Source organism: Megascapheus bottae, chromosome 5 (assembly GCF_031878675.1).
Source record: "Megascapheus bottae isolate mThoBot1 chromosome 5, mThoBot2.hap1, whole genome shotgun sequence".
NCBI lineage: Eukaryota > Metazoa > Chordata > Mammalia > Rodentia > Geomyidae > Megascapheus > Megascapheus bottae.
The window spans coordinates 11559945-11582614 of NC_143513.1; the positions used below are offsets into that span (position 1 = coordinate 11559945).

General features: G+C 44.4%; 1 protein-coding gene across 3 annotated transcripts in view; it reads left to right on the forward strand.

Moving 5' to 3' along the window:
• Nod1 (nucleotide binding oligomerization domain containing 1) overlaps positions 1 to 6655 on the forward strand; it is a 45147-nt gene extending 38492 nt beyond the window's left edge. For all 3 annotated transcript variants that reach the window (XM_090332698.1, XM_090332696.1, XM_090332697.1), the window contains 3 exons: positions 443 to 526; positions 4289 to 4372; positions 5736 to 6655. In XM_090332698.1, the coding sequence (XP_090188824.1) occupies positions 443 to 526; positions 4289 to 4372; positions 5736 to 5808 (241 nt within the window). In that variant the 3' untranslated portion in view covers positions 5809 to 6655. The remainder of the gene's footprint in view (positions 1 to 442; positions 527 to 4288; positions 4373 to 5735) is intronic.
• The last annotated feature ends 16015 nt before the right edge of the window (positions 6656 to 22670 follow it).

Consider the following 22670-nt stretch of genomic DNA (forward strand, 5'->3'; position numbering starts at 1 on the left):
CTGCCACATCTTCACTCTGCCTCACCACCCCAGGGCTGCTCAGAGCCCACAAGTGGACATTCAAGATCAGGTCTTTTTACTGACAGGTATTTAAAACTTCTTCAGATTTTACACTAAGACACAGTATACAGTGTTACTGCAAGGTAGAAATCTTTGCCGAGCCCTTTTCCCAGTACTTTTGAACTCAGCGTCTTGCAGGTGCTATATAAGCATTCCCCCCCTCAGCTATGCCCCTCCCAGAGCCCCCTTATTTTGGTCTTAAGACCTATGCCTGCACTGAAGTGCATGACTGTGTGCAGGGTGGCAAAGCTGGGGTAAGGCTGGCCCTCAATGCTTGGGGGCTGCCGGGCTGGAGAAGCCTGGCCTGGAGCCCCACTTGTGTGAACAAATTTATAGTCTGCGTGCCCAACACTCTGAACTCAACACTTTTTCTTTTCTCTAGGCTGACCAAAAATGAGCTTAATGATGAAGTGGCGGAGAGCTTTGCAGAAATGTTGAAAGTTAACCAGAAGTTGAAGCATTTATGGTAACTCAGAGAATTTTAGGCTGTATTCTCCTAAATAGTTTTTAAGATAAAATTTACATACTACAAAATCTACTCTTGTGCAGAGCAGAGTTTTTGGGTATATCTGCAATTGTCTAGTTCTAGAACATTGTCACCACTCCCTTTCCCTACCAAAAGCCTACATGGTTTAGGTAGTTTCCCCCTGCCTTCCCTTCACCACGCCAACAACTGGCCTTCTTCTGTCTCTGTGTTGAACATTTCATGTAGGTGGAATGTACCTTGCCTGAGCTGTTTTCTATGTTCTGATGCTAAGTTTCCGTGCTGGATCTACCTTGTAGGGTATCTGTACTCTGCTACTTTTCCTTGGGGAAATGATCCTCCATTGAAAGGATATGTGAGATATGGTAAGATATTGGGATTATTTCTACTTTTCAACAATTAGGAATAATGCATCTGTGAAAGTTCATGCACACATTTTGTGCAATATGTTTTCATTTCACTGGACTCTATACTTAAAATAAGGATTTGCTAGGTCCTTTGGTAATTCTGTGTTTAACATTTTGAGGAGCCACTGAAATGATTGCACACGTTTGTATTCTCATCAGCAGGTTATAGGCTTTTCATTTCTCTGCCTTGTCACATACACACATCCAGTGTGGCTGTCTTTAATTTTAGCCACACCTGTGGGTTTGCATTGATACTACATTGTCGTTTTGATTTGCATTTCCACAAGGCATTTTTCCAGGCATCTATTGCCACTTGCACATCCTTGAAGAAATGTTTCCACACCTTTGCCCACCTTGAAATTATGCTGTCTTTCCATTGCTGCATTGTTGGTATTCTTTGGACTACTAGACTTTTATAAGATTTGCAAATATTTTCTCTCTTACGTGATATTTTCCCTTTCTTTTTACTCACCTCTGAAACACAGAAGCTCTGGACTGTAAAGTCCAATTTACCTATTTTAGCTTTGGGCTTTGAAGTCTTTTGCTTGTGCCTCAGGACTTCATCTAAGACTATGATGTTTAATTCAGCATCACAAAGATTCACTAAGTTTGGGGTTAAGTTTTGAGATCTGTAAGCATTTGGAGCTGATTTTGTGTAGACACACAAAATCAGTGAGGCCCGTTGCTTAGCATGTGGATGTGCAGCTGTTGAAAAGACTCTCTTGGGTGACCTTGACACAAAAATATATGTCTGGACTATATCCTAGCTGTTCATCTATGTGTCTTATTGCAAGAGTACACATTTTTTTTTCTGACAGGGTTTCTGTATGAAGCCCAGGCTGATCTTGAACTCATGATCCTCCTGCCTGTACATCCTCGCTGCTGGGATTGCAGGTGTATGCCATATCCAGCTGATTTCTCTTAGTATTATAGCTTTGTCATTAGTTTTGAAACCAGGAAGTGTGAGTCCAGGTTTGTTCTTTCTCATGATGGTTTCAGCCACTTGGGATCCCTTCATTTCTACTTTTCTTTCTTTTTTTCTTTTTTTTGCCAGTCCTAGAGACTGAACTCAAGGCCTGACACTGTCCTTGAGCTTTCCTCAGGGCTAGGGCTCTACCATTTGAGCCTCAGCACCACTTCCAGCTTTTTTCTATGTTTGTGGTACCGAGGAATCAAACCCGGTCTCTGTGAATGCTAGTTAAGCACTCTACCACTAGGCCAAACTCCTGGCCCTTCCACATAAGTTTTAAATGATTTTGTCTGTTTCTGCAGAAAAAGCCAGATTGTGCTGCTTTGCTGTCTACTGCTTCCTTTTCTGTTCAATCTGTGGATATCTTCTCTGCCCTTCCCCAGGTGCTAGATCAGCTGCTCTCAGTGCAGAGCCTGAGGGGACTGGAGAAGTTCTGGCTACTTGGTGTGTTCCCAGTGGATGCAGTCATGGGGGGGCAGGGGTGCCTGGCATTGTCTAGCTTTGTAGGCAGCCTGCCCTACCACCTCTGGGGTATGGGGCTGGCATCGGCAGCCACAGTGAAGGTGGTGACTAGAAACCAGGAGAGTCTGAGTCTAACTAGATGCAGCTCTCTCTCTGTACCCACTTTTGGATTCTATTTTTGTTGCTTATGCAAAAAAAAAAAATGTTCAGTTTGGCTGGGCATGGTGGCTCACAATTGTAATCCTAGCTACTCAGGAGGCTGAGATCTGAGAATTGTGGTTCAAAGCCAGCCTGGGCACAAAAGACCATGAGACTATTATCTCCAGTTAACCACTAGGAAACTTGGAAGTGGGGCTGTAGCTCCAGGGGTAGGTTGGTAACCTTGAGCTGAAGAGCTCAGGGATAGTGTCCAGGCCGAGTTCAAGTCCCATGAACACGCGCGCGCGCGCACACACACACACACACACACACACACACACACACACACACACACACAGAGTTCAGTTTGCACTTGTGGCCATGCGCATTGGAAGGCTGTCATATCTGCCACTGAGGGCAGGGAATGAGGTAGGACATGAGATCCCACAGCAGTCCAGCCACCTGTGGTCCTGTGTGAATTTGGAAGAGTGCTCTGTGTGCATGTGTGCATGTTTGTGTATATATGGCAATCAAACCACAGCTAAGCCCCTCATACTATAAGTGGATGTTGTTTAAACAACAACATAAGAGATCCCTCTGCTGGGCACTGTGCCCTACACTCCCTCCCACCCCTGCTCACACACTACACTCTGCTTTGCTTTTTCCCTCAGTCTGGCTTTCTACCATTTAAGCCACAAACTCATTTTGCTCTCACTGGAATAAAACTCTCAGATTTGTCCTTCTAGGCTTGCATTAAACTGCAATCCTTGATGTTAGACTTCTGAGTAGCTAAGATTACAGGCATGAGCACAGGTGCCTGTCTTTGGGGTTTCTTTGGCAGAGGATAATTATTACCTTTTTTTTTTCTTTTAAAGACAAGGTCGCACTTTGTAGCCTGGCTGGCCTTGAATGTCCCTCCTCTGGCTTCAGCCTCCCCAGTGCTGGGATTAAAGCTGTGCCACCACCACGTGGGGCTTTATGCCGCCTCTGTGAGGCTAAGCCCCTCACCCTGGGTCCATATCCCTATCAATCACAGTGGCATCACTATACCTTCTTGGCAGGCCTTCTTCTAGGTCAGTATGACTTCCTAGGGCCAGGTTTGGCAGTGGCCTGTCCAGAATACTCAGTGAGGAGTATTCTGTCCTTTATTCTGGTGGGCCTGGTCTTCACCTGCTCTCTGCTTGGGTTAAGGGCATTGTGGTTAGGCCAGCTCCCAGCAGGACTTCCCAGCTGCATCAGAAACCTGGCTCCATTGGGTTGGGGTCATGCAGTAGCACCTGCGCTCTAAGGGCCCCATGCTGTGTTTTCCCATGCACTCCAACAGCTGCAGAAGTTGGGGGATGTGATGCCATCTTAGAAGCTTTTTGGTGCCACAAAGAACAGATAAGCACTTGATAATTATCTAAGTTTAAACTCTACCCTGCTTTTGCCTGACTCCCAGGAGGCGGCAGCAGAGCCGGTATCCTGCTGACATGAACTGGAATTTGTGGTTCAGTCTGCACCTTCTGTCCTGATGGGTAGCACTGCAAGAAAAAGGGACACACACATACACATTTCTGGGTTATAGCCAGCACAGGAATCTGTTCACTATAAAGCTTTGAAGCATTTTTAGGGCTGTTATTCTCATGTACTTGAGAGACATCCTTAGACTGGCAGGGTCCCCAATTCCCACCCCCTCCCTGGCCTCATCAGACACCACTTTCTCCTGTGGAGGTGGCAGGGGGGACCCAGTGTTCCATCTTGGACACAGGTCTGCTCTTCTTTCAGGCTCATCCAGAATCAGATCACAGCCAAGGGGACTGCCTTGCTGGCAGAGGCTCTACAGAAGAACAGCAGTCTCACAGAGCTTTGGTAAGGCCATCTGCTTGTCACCACAACAGTGTTGTGATTATGGACTCAGGCACAGTCTCAGGTACCCCACAAGGCTGCTCCATGATGGAGAACCCAGACCAGTCCAGTAAACCTTGCTCAAGGCCATGTACAAGAGCTCAATAAAATTCACTTAGCCTGCTAGCACCCTGGCTAGTGGAATGGGAAAGTCAGCCTATGATTTGGAGCAAGAGGTGCCTGTGTAGGCCTGTGGGGTTGGGCCTTCCTATACTGGACATCCTGGTGTGCAGAAGTCTCTTTCAGACTGGGGTATATGTGTAGTTTTGGGATTATAAACTCAGGACTTCATACTGTTGTACTACTTGAGCCACACCTCCATCTGTTTTTGTTATTGTTTTTTTTTCCTGTCCAGTGACCTCTGTCCAGGCTGGCAGTGAGCTGTGGGCTGGGAGCCTGTGCTGAGGCTGTTACAAACATAGACTGAGTATTCTAGGTTCATTTCATTCTGAATTTTATTACAACTTTAGTTCCCCAGAGTTTAAATCCCAAGTGTCTGTTGCAGTCATAGCTAAGTCCTCCAGGTGTTGTGACCTCATTCTTTTATTGAATAACTCGGTGCCTGAATGCCAGGTCCTGGGATGGCACAGAGAACATGTGTTGAGTGCAGGGGCTCCTGGGGTTCATTGCTAGAGAGGGAGCTGCATAGTAAGATGATGCAGACATTAGCAGACTTGGTTGTAACCATGAAAGCTACCATAAAGGAAGGTGAGGAAGGCCTCCCTGAAGAAGTGGCAGTAAAACAGAGCCACAGAGCCCACATGCAGGGTGGGAGTGGGGGACAGAAGGGGTCTGGAACTTTCCAGGTCTGGCCAGGAGAACAGAACTTAGTAGTAGAAGGACTCTAAGGGTACGAGGAAGGCATCTAGGTGGACCCTGGGCACCACCTGACACAGCTAGATAAAGAGGAGGACTTGGTAAAGAGAGGAGCCAGAGTGTGGGAGATGTCCCAGAGGAAATATCCCAAAAGAAATTCACCCCTCTGACCTGCAGGTGTGAGAGATGACAGGCCTGAGGTCCAAGCCCTGAGGACAGACAAGGCTTAGAGGGCCCCTGGTATACATTGCCAAGCTGAGGGAAGGAGATGCTTCAGGGAAGAGGCAGGACAACCAGATGCCTGGGAAGAGGACAGAAAAGACCCGAAAGATGTCATTAAAGCCTGCCTGGCAGAGGCTGTTCCTTAAAGGGATGGTGGCCGAGAAGGACTGGTGGCTGCCACTGAAGCAAGGCCAGGGCAGGTGTGAGCTGAGGGAGTGCTGGGAAGGGAATCCGGGAAGGGAATCCACCAGCCCTAATGCTTTGTTTAAATAATATGTTTCTCTTCTAGTCTAAATGGAAACTTGATAAAACCAGAAGAAGCCAAAGTGTTTGAAGATGAGAAGCGGCTCATATGCTTCTGAAGGATGTTTCTGGCCGAGTCTCAGCCCTGGGTCAGCCGGCAGCAGCTGAAGGCACCTCCTGCTGTCAGCAAGGCCGAGTGGAGGCCACCAGGAGCTGCTCTGGTGCTTCAGGCTAATGCTGCCCAGTATTTCATGGGCTGCTGTAGTCACTGCACCACCAATAGTACCATGCCTTCCTGTACTGGGAAAGTATGCAGTATGTGCCTGTGATGATTTCCCCAGATGCTGAAGAAGGAAGACCACAGAGAACAAAGAGGCCAAAGAAGGAAGACCACAGAGAACAGAGGTTGAAGGAAGACTGTGGAGAGCTAAGACTCTGAAGAAAGAAAACTAGAGAACAGAGACCAAAGACGACTATGGAGAACAAAGGCAACCTCAGGTGCACAGCGCCTACCTGAAGCCACCCTGTCTGCAGACCCAGGCTATTTTGTTAGGGGCCAGGTGATGGAGAAGAAGGTTGGTTCTTCCCTGCTGATGGCTGACGCTGCTGTGGCCACTGAGGTTGGTGTAAAATTATCAGGAAGATCAGAGGATGCTCTCTTCATATGCATTTAAGAGAAAGGTCAATCCACTGCCTGCCCCACAGGAACAAGGCATGGCTTGCCTTGAAGGCCCTGGCGTCAAAGGGAAATCCTCTTCATGCTTCTGAGAAGAGAGGTCTCTACTTCCTCCAGGTGTGGGGAAGCTGAACAAAGCTGGGACTCAGAGGCTGCTGAGAACTTCACTCAGAACATGTCAGACATCCACTTTTGTAGTTGGGGGGGGTGTGCCCAGGGTTGAAGGGTGTTGGTAGTGCCATAATGCTGTTTCTTTGCAATTCATTTGTTAATAAAACATTGCAAATGTGTACTTTTTATTCTTTTGCTGGACTTGGACTGGGCACTGTTCCTGAGTTTTTTTACTCAAGGTTAGTGTTCTACCACTTGAGCCATAATTCTACTTCTGGCTTTTTAGTGGTTGAGAATTGGATCATGAGGGCTCTGACTTCCTCAGACATTAATTGTTGGGTTTGTAATTTAATGGGGCATTGGGAAATGAGCCTCTAGGAGTCAGAGCCCAATTGGAGGAAGCAGGTCTTTGGTGCATGACCTTGAGAGGAGTTATGACCTTGAGAGGATTCTGCCCCTCTATCTCTTCTCTGTCCCTGTCTCTGTGCCTCCTCCCTACTTCCTCTTCCTTTCTTACCTTCTTGGCAACCATGCAATGAGCAGTAAAATGCCCACAGACTATAACCATAAACCAAAACAACTCTTTTTTCTTGAAGCTGAAATAGGACAGATTTGTTGGTATTTGGTTCAAGGCACAGTGCATATCTGTGCCCTGTAACTAATTGTTCAAGAAAAACTTTACTCACCCGGCAAGGTGGCTTACACCTGTAATCCTAGCTACTCAGGAGGCTGAGATCTGAGGATCAAGGGTTCAAAGCTAGCCCAGGTGCAAAAGGACCTCAAACTCTTACTTCCAATTAACCTCCAGAAAATGGGAGGTGGGGCTTGGCTCAAGGGTAGGGAGGTAGTCTTGAGCTGTAGAGCTCAGGGATACCCTCCAGGCCCAGGAGTAGGGCAGTAGCCTTGAGCAGAAGAACTCAGGGACAGCTCCCAGGCTGAGTTCAAGCTCTATGACCCACAGAAAACAAACAAACAAAAAAAACTTTACTCTTGGGCTGGGAGTGTAGCCTGGTGGTGGAGTGCTTGCCTAGCCCTGGGTTCACTTCCTCAGTACCACATACATAGAAAAAGCCAGGAGTGGTGCTGTGACTCAAGTGGTAGAGCATTAGCCTTGAGCAAAAGCAGCTCAGTGACAGTGCCAAGGCTCTGAGTTCAAGCTCCAGGACTGGCAAAACCCAACAAAAAACAAAACAAAACTTTGCTCTGGAGCTGAAAAGTAAAACTGACTTTTGTCCTACACACATGCAGAGGGACTTTATGCAGCACTGTTATCTTACAAGGAGATTGAGCTTCAGCTATCACATGGGAGTAAGAAAAGGCTTTGTAGCACTTTCCAGATTGCAGCCCAGGCTATCCTGACACCATCTGAAAATGAAAATAACTGTACTCAACCAGCTTAGACTTCTAGAGGCGTGGAGCAGAGTAGGTGATTTGAAATTTTAAGGGAAAATTCTAAAACAATAGTAAATTATAAACATAGGATGCTAAACAATGTTCCCCTGCCCTCTACTACATGGTTAAAGGCTTTGGGGATCAAAATAAGCTTCATTTTCTTTATTTTGTCTCAGTGCATTTGGTTTGTTTTGTAAAAGCACTATCACAGTGTTTATGGAAAAATCTTGACTAGTGTATATAATTGTGTCCATTTTATATCACAGAACACGAGAAATAACTTGAAGACTCACTGTGGCTCCTGGCTTCAGAAGTGTCAGCCCAGGCTGCTGCCTCTATTAATGTGGCAAGTCAGGTATGAGGGGAGGGGGCACAGGAAAGGTGGCTTCTCACCTCACAGCAGCCAGCAAGCAGAGTCGTGCTCTGGCCAGGACCTACCTTGCAGTTTCCATCCCTTCCAACACTCCATTAATCCATCCATGGATGCCTATTGAGCAGGTCAGAACTTTTGTAGTCCAATCACCTCTCAATGACTGGACCTATCAAGTGGGGAGCCAAGCCTTCAGTGTTCTTTGCTTGGTATCTTCCTTTATATTTGTGTGTGTGTGTGTGTGTTTATGCAGATTGTAGGGCTTCATCTCTGGGCCTGGGGTAGTCCCTGAGCAATTTTTTCACTCAAGGCTAGCACTCTTACTATTTGAACCACAGTTCCACTTCTGGCTTTTTATGGTTAATTGGAGATAAATTCATGGATTTTTTTCCTGCTCAAGATCTCAGCCTCCTGAGTAGCTAGGATTACAGGTGTGAGCCACCCAGCAAATTCTATTCATTTGAGGTACTGGAGTTTTTACTCAGCATCTTGAAATTGCTTGGATTGCTTGCTCCACTTTCATTCTACACTTGAGCCACACTTTCATCCCAGTCATTTTGGGGATATAGTCTCAAATACTTTTCTGCCCAGGGCATCCTTGAATTTTAACCTTCTGAATTTCAGCCTCCTGAACAGGCTAGGATTACAAGTGTAAACCACTGGTGCCCAGCCTGCAGTTCTTTCTTTTTTTTTTTTTAAATTTTGAAAGGTCTTTAATGAAGTAAAGCTGTGATGTGTGTGCACTAATAAAAGAGCTGTGTGTATAATCTCATCAGAGGGCAAGGCCAAAGTGCCACATGTGAACCCTTGAGGAGCATAAAGCCAGGACCAAATAGCCATTCATCTCTACTCTCTCCTGAGTGGGGCCCTGGGCCTTCAACAGTCCTGGAGAGAAGAGGAAGTCATGTGCAAGGAGTGGAGAGGGCTGGTAGGAGGAGACCTGAGCCTCGGCTACAGGGTGAGATCTGAAAAAGAGTGGACTTCTGGATTGGAAGAGCCAGGTTTATACTGAGTCTCACTTCAGGTACTTCTTCAAGCCTCACTATCTGTTTGTAAGCTGAAGCATGCTCTAGCCCTTCCTTTTGTTGTTGGTGGTGGTCATGGGGTTTGCTGTCCTGAGCTGCTGCTGCTCCAGCCTGCAGTTCTTTTAATCAAACATTTCCTCACATAATAACATGGGAAAACATTGGTCTTTATACATATCATTTGTATTCTAGGAATTCAGTAATTAGCTTAATTTATGTTCCAATTGTTAGCTAGCCATGTGTTCCAGTCTGGCTGTAGTGATGGCAATTATAAACAGTACCTTACTGGAACAACAACAGCTATTTCTTTGAAATAATCAAGATAAGGACTCCTGATAGGTTTCATTTATTTTTTAGCCGACCTTAGAGGTGTGATAAATGGTTGAGGAGTGGGTGGAAGCTAAGAACAATGTAACCAAACCAGAGGCTTCTCCTTTGAAGATGAGAAAAACTCTGTGCCCCTGCCCTCAGTCAAAACAGTGCCCTGCCATCGCTGCCCACAGTCATGGATCCCTGGCAGCATAGATGGCTGCGGGGAGATGGCAGTGAGTTTAGAAGCAGCATCTGTTGCACAGATATCCTGCATGATGCCAGTGCTCTCCCATTTAAAAGCTTTGTGTCTGTGTGTGGGTCCTTGCTTGGCCTTAATAAACTTGGCCGGTCCAGTGGAAACTACTTCCTTCCATGACTTTGTAGAGGTTCATGAACTAGTGAGTTCATGAAATCGAGGACTAGAAACAAACATATTTCTCATCCAATTAATGGCGATTCATATAAAAATTGAGTACAAAGCAAATCTGCAGGTAAGGATCTTCAGGCTCACTGTTCGGCTACCCTCATGCCAACGGGCAAACTGGTATCAGAGCCAAGAGTGAGAGTGATTTGTCCAGGGGGTGTGCTTTATTCCAAGGACAGTGAGGATGGAAAGACTAGCCTCTAGCTGATTGTGTTTTCCTTCTGTTCTGGTGCAATTCAGCAACCTTCTGTTACTTTGCACTTTCATCTGAGGCCTATTTTTCTGTATTCATGGTGCTGAGAGCTCCTGGATCTGGATCTTGACTGTGAGCCACAAGTCAGTGACAGACTGGGAGCACCTTGGAGGACAGTAGGGGCGGTTACTTCTGCAGAGACAATGGCTTCATTTCTTATTATACATCCTCCACTTCTAGCATGAGACTGGAACAAAGATGTGAATGGATAACTCCAGAGAGCTCAATCCCATGGAAGAGACTTTTCATTATGAGGGCAGCAAATGTCCAGTTCTTAATCCATTCCATAAAGTGGCCCAAAGGACCTGGCTGGGCATGAACCCTGACATGTTGAAATAAGTTCAAGCCAAAGCATACTGTTAAGAACCCATTCATCTACGAGCTGAACGTTATTAGTAGGGCCACAGACATGAACAAGGCTAAGGACACAATAAAATAGTATTTGGCATTTCTCTATGACTGAGGGTCTGGGTGTAAATTCCAGAGCTACTGTGGCTTGGAGAGATAACAGCTTCTCTGAACTTGAGTTTCTCATCTCTAACATGGGTTGATAAGGCAATGGTCAGGTATAGGGTCCTTTGAGTAGATGAGTGCTGGGGTCCTTCTCAGATGTCTAGAGGGGGTAAGATGGCGACGGAGCCCACGAATAATCCCGGGAACACATACTCCAGTGTGGATCTAACTTTATTTTAGAAAACGTGCTCGCTAAATACAGATCGAGCGGTGGCCATCACGTCATCCAATAGGGAAGTCCTGAATGCGACCTTCAGCCAGTGGTGTCCTGAGACACATCCCACCTGCTCCTGGTGGGAGGGGCCGGGCGCCCTCTGGCTCCTGACTGCGTGCATCACTGAGTGTGTACGTACTGAAGCACAGGTGGCAAGCAGCAGGACTCCTATAGCTACCCACAGATGAGTGTACAGTGTGAAATACTCAAAACAGTAAATAAAATAAAAACAGACAAGGCTCTAGAAATTGCAACTCTTGCTTCCTAGATGGATCTTTTTCCTCCAGCCCTGCAGAAGGGGAATCCAACTGCAGAGGAGATGTGGGGCTTCTGATGCCCCAACACAATGTCACTGCTCCAAAGGGAGATCCAAGTCCCGTCCTCTCCAGATGTCACCCTCAGCACACGCAGTCGGAAAGCCAAAGCTCACCTGCATTCAATGGTGGAAAATATGGTTTGGCTTTTCAGCTGCTAATGGCTGAAGGTTACTTCATACCCTGTGTAGTTGTTCATTTGATTGTTACCAAGATGGATTCCCTGCCCAAGCAAAAAGGAATTCAAACAAAAAAGTGTGAGTGGCAGGAGTCAGTTAGCTCCATCTTGGCTGCTGCCCGGGTTGGCAAACTCACTGCCTCTTGAGCAGCACCTACATCCTGGCTGTCCCCTGATGCTGTGAGATTTCCAGATGTCCCCAGATGAGATGGAAGATATTTCTCCCAGTGTTGAGAGAATGCACTTATACCCACGTTACTTTCCAAAAGAACCCTCAGGCAACCAACAGAACCCTCCCAACTGGAGACATTAAAAAAAATCTCACATGAGTAATTTTTTTTTGTGGTAGTCCTTGGGTTTGAACTCAAAATGCTTCAAGCTTGCTCAGCTGGCACTGTATCACTTGAGCCACATTTCTAGCCCTTCTTTTTTGAAGATGGGGTCTAGTGAATCTGGCCAGATTGGCCTCAAAGTTCCATCCTCCAGATTGCAGCCTCCTAAGAAAGGTAACAGGTGTCATGTAAATGGCCAGCTTCCTTGAATAATTTTGTTTTCAGTCATTGAGTTTGAATTCTGAACCTGGGTACTGTCCCCAAGTCTTGAACTTAAGGCTAGTACTCTACTACTTTGAGCCACAGTGCCATTTCTGGTTTTCTAGTGATTAATTGGAGGTAAGAATCTCTTTTGTGCCCAGGCTGGCTTTGAACTGTGATCCTCAGAGCTTAGCCTTCTGAGTAACTAGGATTGCAGGAGTGAGTCACCAGTGCCCAGATCCCTAAGTAAAATTTAATTACATAAACTACTTGTTATTCCAAAGGGCCACAAACTATGGAATATCTGAAGTTCTTTTGGTTTCCTGTCTTTGGGGTAAAAACACTCAGGTTGAGAATGCTGATCTAGTCAGACCATGGTGGTAAGCATGGCTCAAGTGGAGTCTTGGCTCAAGTGGCTAGTCTGAGTTTACTCACTGGTACCACAAACAAAACAAACACCCTGGTGAGTCCTACATCCTGTCAAACTCCTGGAGCACCCCTGTGTTCTCAGAGGTGTTTTCTTTCTATATTTACTCATGATTCAACTTGCAATTCAATAAATCTTAATAGCTATAAATTAAACCCTGTGCTTAGGTCTTGTATCTGTCTGGAAGACAATTTTTTTTTTTAATTAGCCTACAGCAGTTGAGCAAGTTTTCATTGTGGCATATATACAAGGCCTCTCACCAACCTCACTCTCCCCTTCTCCCCTTTTCTTGAAAAAATTTCAACAGATTTTGTTGTTCTATTTCCATGCACACATATAAAATAATTTTATTCATTCTCATTCACCCCCTCTTTTGGTCCTCACACCTCCATTACAGAGCTTGTTTTACTTTCCTGTCATTCATTGTTTGGGGGTAATTTTTTTGTTGCATATGAATTTTACCAAGGGGTTTCATCACATTATTCTACATGTGCATAGACAAGGCTTGTTTTTTTAAGAAGCTGCCACTGTGGTGCCGGGAGGGTAGCTTAGTGGTAGAGTGCTCGACTAGCATGCATGAAGCTCTGGGTTTCATTCCTTGGTACCACATACACAGAAAAAGCCAGAAGTAGTGCTGTGGCTCATGTGGCAGAGTGCTAGCCTTGAGCAAAAAGTGTTCAAGAACAGTGTCACTGTAGAAGGACACTTTCCCAGATGTTCCCACAGCCTGAGGGTGGAGCTCAAGGCCGAGCTCCTTCTCCCTTTTCATACTCCAGCCCAACTTTCAATTGTCCCTAATGTGTCTTTTACATCCAGTTTCTGATACCAGAACCTTGGTTGGAGGTGTGGTCCTGCAGTAGAGCACTTACCTGGCAAGTATGAGGCTGAATCAACCAAGGACAAGTCATGGGCTTGCTTATTATGTGTCTAAGCTTCTCTACAGCTAGGATTGTCCTCCTCCAGTCTTGCCTTTCATTTTACTACTGCTCTTGTTTTGTTCCAGGCAGTGTCTGGCTATATAGATGGAGATCCAGGAAGGCCTCAAATTCCAGACCCTACTTGTACCTCCCAACTGCTTAGATTTCCCTATTGGTACTGGGGCTTGAGCTTAGGGCTAGGCTGCACCACACCCATAGACCACATTTGCTTTCGATTCCAGACGGAGTCTCATGTCTTTGCCCAGGGCCAGACTCAGACTGGGATCCTCCTATGCAGCCCACGTGGCTGAGATTATGACCATGCTCCATTGTGCCTTGCTCTGATCAGAGCTTCTTTGAGATTGAGGGAACTCCACCCCGCCTGGCTCTCCCTAGAGCTTTTTTGAGCAGTCAAGGCTTGTCCTGAAATGTAAATCTGACAGGAGTAATATCATTAGATTTATTTTATTCTGAATTACTTGATTCAGTATAAGGTCTTCATAGTTATCTGAGCTTCACAGTGAGGGTGGGGCGGCGTGAAATGGGAAGTGGGAAGCCTATGGCAGCCAGAAGCCTAACTCACTTCAGAAGGGAAATTTTGGACATCCTTGTTCCTCTTAGAGGAGAGAGGGGTCTCCAGGAAGTGAGAAGAGGAAGTAGGACAAAGGCAAGGGTGGTGGGCAGAAGTTGGGGGACATAGCAGGGAGAGAAACGGGGTGAGGTTTTGGGCTGATGAATTTCCGAAGACAGCCTCCTCTCTTCCATACCACTACACACCAATCTGCTGGTTAAAAAGGATGTTAATACCTGAAAGTAGTTATCTGTGACATATACTGAAGTTTCATATGAACTACAGGGTAAAGGCTTGGGTGTTTGTCACTGGAGGCAGTTTCCCATAGAGAAGGGCTGCACAGGCCTGGTGGAGGAAAGGACATGTGGAGAACGGTTGAGGCAGCTGCGGGGCCACTAGTGGAAGGCTCTTGTAGAAGTGGAGGGAGTGGGTGGTGGCATGGGCAGGATGAGAAATGGAATCAGGGGCCCCAGACACTGAACACAAGGGGCTGTGGCTGGGCCTTCTGAACTATACCAGGGCCTCTGCTAGCTGGGGCTTCTCTTTCGGCAAGTAACAGAATCTTCTAGGTGTCTTAAGCAAAAGAGGGATTTGTAGGACAAACTTAGTAGAGATTAGAGCATGGCACTGGAAATGGTAGGAATAAGAAACAGGATGCAGGACCAACAAGGATAGACTTCCCTAAACTGGTCATTAACCAACCAAGATTTGGAGAGAAACTTCTCAGTTTCTCCTGGCATTCACACATTTGTTTGGGCACAGGCAAGCTCCTGCCTCAGGAGATGGGGAACAGTCCTTTTTGTCTTCCACGGTGGGTTGGGGGCTCAGTCATCTTTCTGAGTCTACTCACAGTAGATTCCTTCAGAATTCTGAGCTGTGATAATGTAGCATTATGATTTCCTGATGGAAAAATGGGAGGTTTGAGCTGGGAGAAGTGTTCTGGAATAGGAAGAAAGATAGGGTTAGTGGAGATTAAGTTCGATTCCTCAGTACCACATACACAGAAAAAGCTAGGAGTGGTGCTGTGGCTTAAGTGGTAGAGCTCTAGCCTTGAGAAAGCCCAAGGCCAGTGCTTTGGCCCTGAGTTCAAGCCCCAGGACTGGCAAAAAAAAAAAAAAGGACCAGTTTTCTTCTCTTTCTTCTGGGCTTCCCTTCTTCCTTCTGGGCACAAGTCCACCCCATCCTCACCTTACAGGGCCGAAAAACTTTCTACGTGCCTGAGATGGCACTTGCCAATCTGTAGGCAGGATATCCAAGTACTCTTTACACCCACATAGGATAGGCAAAGCCAAACTCACATTTCCCATTCTTCCTAACTATAATGAAATATCTAAGGTTGGATAACCTTGGAAAGAAAAGGGGAGCTCTATGAGGCCCACATAGCACCAGGCCACAGGAACACACACATGGATGAGTTCATGTTAGGTAAGTAAAGAAGGCAGGGGAGATGGCCTGCTCCTCATTCATTCATTCAAACTCAGAGCCTGAGCACTGTCTTTGGGCTTTCTCAAGACTAGTGCTCTACCACTTGAGCCACAGAAACATTTCTGGCTTTTTCTATGTATGTGGTACCGAGGCATCAAATCTGGGTCTTTGTGCATACTAGGTAAGCACTCTACCACTAGGCCAAACTCCCGGCCCATGCCTGCTCCTTTCATAAAAAATCTCTTCTGGGAACAAGAGATCCCTGAGATTTCTTCTAAGGTTCCATACCACCTTCCAGTATGGCCCACTGAAAACCAACTCCTCCCAAACATGAACCCTGGGAGAAGAAACAACAATGGACAAGTATCTTATTTTCATACAGTTGATATTAGACCTCGATTCAGAAGTAATACACCTATGAATCCCAGCTACTCAGGAGGCTTGAGCAGGGGGAATCACAATACAACCTGATTACTTTGGGAGACAGTCTCAGCATTCCCTTCAATCCATAAAAGAACTTCAGAGAATCATACAGGCTCATAGCTGGACTCCATCAAATATGCATCCAAGATGTTACGCATTTGTATTATAAAATATATGACAGATGGTTGCAGTTAATGATCTTCAATAAATCACCATTCCTTCTGTCCTTCTCAACTGGCTAAAGAGTTCATGGCAAACACCATGCCAGCAGAATCCATGTGGCTAAAGCCACATGGGTAATCTACCCCAGGAAGCCTGCTGGCGATGCATGATCTAGCTGCAGCCAGATGGGAGGAGGAGGTAGTGCTAAAGCAGCCAGCCTGTGATGGACTCACCTGCTTGTGACGCTGCATCAACAAGTCCAGGGAATGTGCCACACTTCTAACCCATGTCATGATGCCTTCCGTCTGTGGGTTTGGGGTACTCTATTACCCCAACAAGGATAACCAAAATAGTATATGAGTTAAGGAGCACTGATAGAACAAACTTACACATGCAATGGCTTGTATCCCTAGCTCAAATATGCAGTTTTAGGTTCTGCATTGCTATCTAGTGTCTCTGTTTCATCCTCTCTAGTTATAGGCATACTTTCTGTAACTTCTAGTTTTTGGGGTTTTTTGGCAGTTCTGGGGTTTGTACTAGAGCTTACTCAGATGACACTCTGCTACTTAAACCATACATACCTCTAGCCCAGATCAAACTTACAGACTTTCACACCTGGGCTGGTTTGGAACCACAATCCTCAGATCTCAGTCTCCTAAGTAAGGATTATAGGTTTTAGCAACTTGCACCTGGTGAAAACTGTTTTGTGGCATTCAAAGACGAATATTACATGCTTTCCCACATGCTTACCTTACCACATTAACACTGGCATGCCCCTTCCTGTGGGTGGAGGCCTCTCTTCCTCCTGACAGCCTGGGAAAGAACTCTGCATTCTCCTTCACACTGAGTCATGCCCTCTGCCCTGTGTTCTTGGGTAATTGCTTAGAGTCCAGACACTGCCGTGGAGAAGCAGCGATGCTACAGGACACACCAAGTGTACGTATCCTGGCCCCCAACTGAGGTCCCGAGGCGAGCTGCATGAGACTGCAGGGAACTCCAGTCTCCACCTGCTCAGTCACCACTGGTTCCAGCAGATTCTGTACTGAGCAAGATGAGCTGCTACTGACATTCCCAGCTCAAGCTGCAGATCTGTGATTTAAAAAACTCTTTGTCAGGGGCCAGGAATTTGGCCTAGTGGTAGAGTGCTTGCCTACCATGCACGTAGACCCAGGTTTGATTCCTTAGTACCACATACGTAGAAAAGCCAGAACTAGTGCTGTGTCTCAAGTGGCAGAGTGTCAGTCTTGAGGAAAAAGCCCAAGGACAGTGCTCAGGCCCTGAGTTCAAGTCCCACTACTAGCAAAATAAATAAATAAATATTTAAAAACTGTCAGTAAGCCACCAACTTGGGGACAGATACTTTGTTATGCAGCTGAAATAAGCCAGAGGCTAAATACTGTATTATGAAATCAAATGTACAATGAGCTGGGTAAGGAGTACATACATGAATCCCACCCTTTGGGGGACAGAACCAAAATGATCCCAAACTTGAGGCCAGCCTGGGCTACATACAGAGAGTATCACCAAAAAAAAAAAATGTGTAAAGCCGGTACAGTTGCTCATGTCTGTAATCTTAGCTACTCAGGAGGCTGAGATCTGAGGATCACGGTTCAAAACCAGCCAGCCCAGGCATTAAAGTGAGTCTCTCCAATTAACCACTAGAAAACCAGGACTGTGGCTCAAATGGTAGGGCGATAGCCTTGAGCTGAAGAGTTCAGGGACAACTCCCAGGCCCAGGGGTAGGGCAGTATTCTTGAGCTGAAAAAAGGTGTACTTGAACGTGTATGTATGTATACACATACATGTACACACATTGAAATGATTAAAATCACACACATTTAAGTAATTTTTTTTTTTTTTGCCAGTCCTGGGCTTGAGCTCAGGGCCTGAGCACTGTCCTTGGACTTTCTCAAGGCTAGAGCTCTACCACTTGAGCCTCAGCACCACTTCAGGCTTTTTTCTATGTATGTGGTACCAAGGAATCGAACCCGGGTCTTCATGCATGCTAGGCAAGCACTTTAACCACTAGGCCAAACTCCTGGCCCCCACATTTAAGTAATTTAAATGGGGAGAAATGAAGTAATTTTAAACAGTAAAGGTAAGATTAATTGGAGCAACACAATTAGATCTCAAAAACATAATGTTATAGTGAAAATGGTCAGAATGACATAGATAATGTCTTTAAAACATACTCAAATATATCATATATTTTTTTCAAATATTCAGAGGTCTAATCACATATAAGATGAAATTAAACATACAATATAGGATATATGCCTAAAGGATTGGGAATGGGATGAATTAAAAATAAATAAGCCAGTTACCAGTGTTCATACCTGTAACCCAGCTGCTCAAGAGACTGAGATCAGAGGATAAAGTTGTTTCAAAGCCAGCCTGGGCAGTGAAGTTCATGAGACTCTTCTCTTCAATTAACCAGCAAGAAGCTGGAAGTGGAGCTGTGCAGCTCAAGTGATAAGAACACCAGCCTTGAGTGAAAAGGCTCAGGGACAGCGTTCAGGCCCTAAGTTCATGCCCTAGCACTGGCATGTGTGTGCATGTGCGCGCGCACGCACACACAGACACATAAAATAGTATATGCAGGCTTTCTTTTGGGCATACAGTCAAAACAAGTTTTCAACATTGTGTATAGATAGGTAAGGCCATTTGGCTTAATTCTACACAATGTGCTATGTTCATCTATGGTTCCTTAGTAAGGAAAACTACATGGCTATGCCAACTAATAAAACAGAATTTTGATCAGATTCTAGTCTGAGCCATTAATCTTTACCACACTTAAGAGCACAAGTCAGCTAGCTGAGGTCTTTCTGCTCCACTTGCTACAAAACTCAGTATCTACTTCATTATGAAAACTGCTTTTATTTACCAGTTCTGGGGCTTGAACTGAGGGCATGGGCACCATCCTCCAGCTGTCTCAAGGCTAGTGCTCTACTGCTTGAGCCACAGCACCACTTCTGACTTTTTCTGTGTATGTGGTACTAAGGAATCAACCCCAGTGCTTTGTGCATGCTAGGCAAGCACTCTACCACACTCTTGACCCCTATAAAATTGCGTTTAGAGATAACTTTTTAAATGCAGAGGGAGGCTTCCACAAACAAAATTTTCTAATCATAATATTTAGGGTTTTTTTTTAAATCAGAAATTTCTTAGTAAACCATTATGGTTAAGGGTGCCAGTGTATTATGTGTACAATCCTAGCTGAGATCTAAAGATCATGGTTCCAAGTCAGACCAGGCAGTTCAGTCCAAGAGACTTAATCTCCAGTTAATCACCAAAATGCCAGAAGTGGAGCTGCGAAGTACAGTGTTAGCCTTTAGGGAAAGGAAAAAAAAAGCTCTGGCCAGGAGCAGTGGCCCACGCCTGTAATCCTAGCTATTCAAGAGGCTGAGATCTGAGGATTGTGGTTCAAAGCCAGCCTGGGCATTAAAATGTTGGTGAGACTCTTACCTCCAATTAACCACCAGAAGATCGGAAGTGGTGCTGAGGCTCAAGGGGTAGGGCAGTAGCCTTGAGTTAAAGAGCTCAGGGACAACACCCAGGCCCAGAGTTCAAGTCCCACACAGACAAAAAAAAAAAAAAAAGCAGCTCTGGGACAATGCCCCAGGCCAAGTTAGAGCCCCAGGACCAGGAAATAATAAAACAAAGCACACATACCACAAAAACAAACAAACAAATAAACACCTCTGTCCATTGCTTCTAAATTCATTCATTTCTTAATAGCCTTTCAAGTAGTAATTTTTCAATTCAATTTTGTGACAACAGGTATACAGCAGCTGGCAGCTGGTATACAGCAACTTATGAACATATGATAGGATAGGACAACTTTCCTTGAAAGCATTCTTTTATTTTCTATGACTAAATAACAGGATAATTTAACAAGATCACTTGGAAGTTTAATTAAAATATTAGTAATAAAATTTCCATTTAGTAATACATTTTTATTTCTTGTGACTTATTTGCAAATACTGTATGTAACAGACATTTTCTATTAAGGGAAATTGAGATGTATTACAGAAGAGTTGTAGAAACCATGAATAATGTAATGAGCTAGCAACTACTGACATGCCTTCTGTATCTCCCTGTAGACTTCATTAACTGCACTATGTGTATTCAAGTACTTGAAAGCTAACTGGTAATAGAACTGTATTTGTATGCTTACTATAATAGCCTATGCTAGTTTCAAACACACCACCCTTCTGCTCTAGTTCTACTACCAGGTTTACCAATACAGAATACAGAACTCCTAAGTTTACTACAAGTAAGTGACTAGTACCTACTGTAAGGAGAATAGTCATTTGTAAGTCTTAAGGTCCTGACAGGTGCTGTCCAGTGTACCAACTAAGAAACACAATCTATTAACAGATACTACAATATCATAAGGTTTTTCATTTTTTTGTTCATTCATGTTATGCTGTTCTTTGCCTCTCCAAAATAATGACAAATCGCGGTATTACCCACTGGTCTAAAATGAATAATAGCTTAAATATGTGAAAATAAACCAACTATAGCAGTGGGACATTTTTTTTTCGTGGGTCAGAGTATTGCCCTACCCCTGGGCCTAGGCGTTGTCCCTGAGCTCTTCAGCTCAAGGCTATCGCCCTACCATTTGAGCCACAGTCCTGGTTTTCTAGTGGTTAATTGGAGAGTCTCACTTTAGTGCCTGGGCTGGCTTTGAACAGTGATCCTCAGATCTCAGCCTCCTGAGTAGCTAAGATTACAGGCATGAGCCACTGTGCCCCACCAGTGGGCATTCTTTTTTTTTTTGTCTTTTTCTGGGCTTGACCTCAGGGACTGAGCACCACTTTCGTTTTTTTTTCTATGTATGTGGTACTAAGGAATCGAACCTGGGTCCTCGTGCATGCTAGGCAAGCACTCTGCCACTAGGCCAAACTCCCGGCCCCAGTGGTGCATTCTTAACCAAAAAGAACATATCTGATTTCTTTAAGGTTCTTATCCCACAGAAAATCAACTTATTTAGGTGAACAGGTATTTCCATTTAATATAGGAATTATATAATTAAATAAAAAACTTTCTAGTTAAAGCACAGATTCACAGGATATGGCACTCAAAGCCTTTTTATCAACTGTTTCTGAAAACATTCACCACCAGAATAGCTACTTCCTATAAAGAAAACCATGCAGCAGCAATTTCAGGATGAAGAGTTGAGAAGGGAAGACAGTGATACTAAAACATATTAACTATTGTTATTCATAACAAAGAAAATATCAGACATTATATATTCTAGGAAACAAAGAACATGAGCCAAAACAAAGTTCTAATATGTTACATTTTTTTAAACCTAAGAAGATATCTGCACAAGGAACACTGAACAAGAGACACTTCATTTTGTCACCCATTGCCAGTATTTTCTGAGTTTACCTCAGAATATCAAAAGTGCAAGAAGATTGACCAAATAAACTTGTTGTCTTGCAATTAACAAACTATCCACATATTTAATAAGCACCATTTGCCTTTAAGTAGTTTTACATAGCTCCTAGCAATCGAATTTATATGAAAACTTCCTTGGAAAAAGAGGTGAATATTATTTACCAATGTTTAATGTAGATATAAATTAATTTCATTAATTAAATCATTCCTGGATTAAAAAAATATCATGCTTTGTTCAAGTATAGCTTATTGCTGGAAAAAGGCCCTTCTTCAGTCAGTACATAAAAACACATTAATATTTATATTGAATTTACAGTCTTCCATTTAAAGGAGTACTTCAGTCTTGCTACATTAACTTAAATGATTGTTCTTGAACTTCATTAAACCCAAACATTGAAACATAGTTGTGAGTCAAATAAGCCTTGAAAATAATTTTGCCATTTCATTAACTAATTTAAATTGGAATCTTTTTGAAATACATACTGCAGATACACTGAATGTGGACTTTAGTCATTTTGGGCTGCATTCCAGAAAAATAGTGTGAATGCTAAGGTAGAAATGTAACATTAACAGAAATATAAAATTTGCACTAAGGAATTAAAACAACAGCTCACGACATGAATTCTTCTAAGTTGTTTCTAAGACCACACAGACAAACCAGTTGTAGAATCCACTGCTGTCAATCATAAATACTGCTCTTAGAGCGGGGCACTGGTGGCGGCTCACACATGTAATTCTAGCTACTCAGGAGGCTGAGATCTGAGTATCGCGGTTTATCTTCAAATAACCACCAGAATATTGGAAATGCTAACTTTGAGCTGAAGAGTCCAGGGACAGCAACTAGGCCCAGAGTTCAAGCCCCAAGATGGACAAAAACATAACAATCCCCCCCCCCCAAAAAAAAACCCTGCTCATAGAACAGAAACATAGCCTATAATCTGAATTGTAACTAGATCTGAAAACATAAATGATTGAAAATTGGAAACAAATCCATTATAGAGTGGCACCAAAGTGAAGTTTTTCATTTGTTATTCGTGGGGCTTGAATTCTAGACCTGGGCATTGTCCCTGAGCTCTTCAGCTCAAGGACTACCACCCTACCCCTTGAGCCACAGCACCACTTCTGGTTTTCTAATGGTTAATTGGAGATAAGAGTCTCATGGATGTTAGTGCCCGGGCTGGCTTTGAACAGATCCTCAGATCTTAGTCCCCTGAATAACTAGGATTACACCTGGCGGGTATATTTTCTACATACGATATGATTTTCTATATACTCATGAATGACCTTTTCTGAAGAGTATTTGCAAAGATTCTTAGAAACTAACCAACTTCCTAT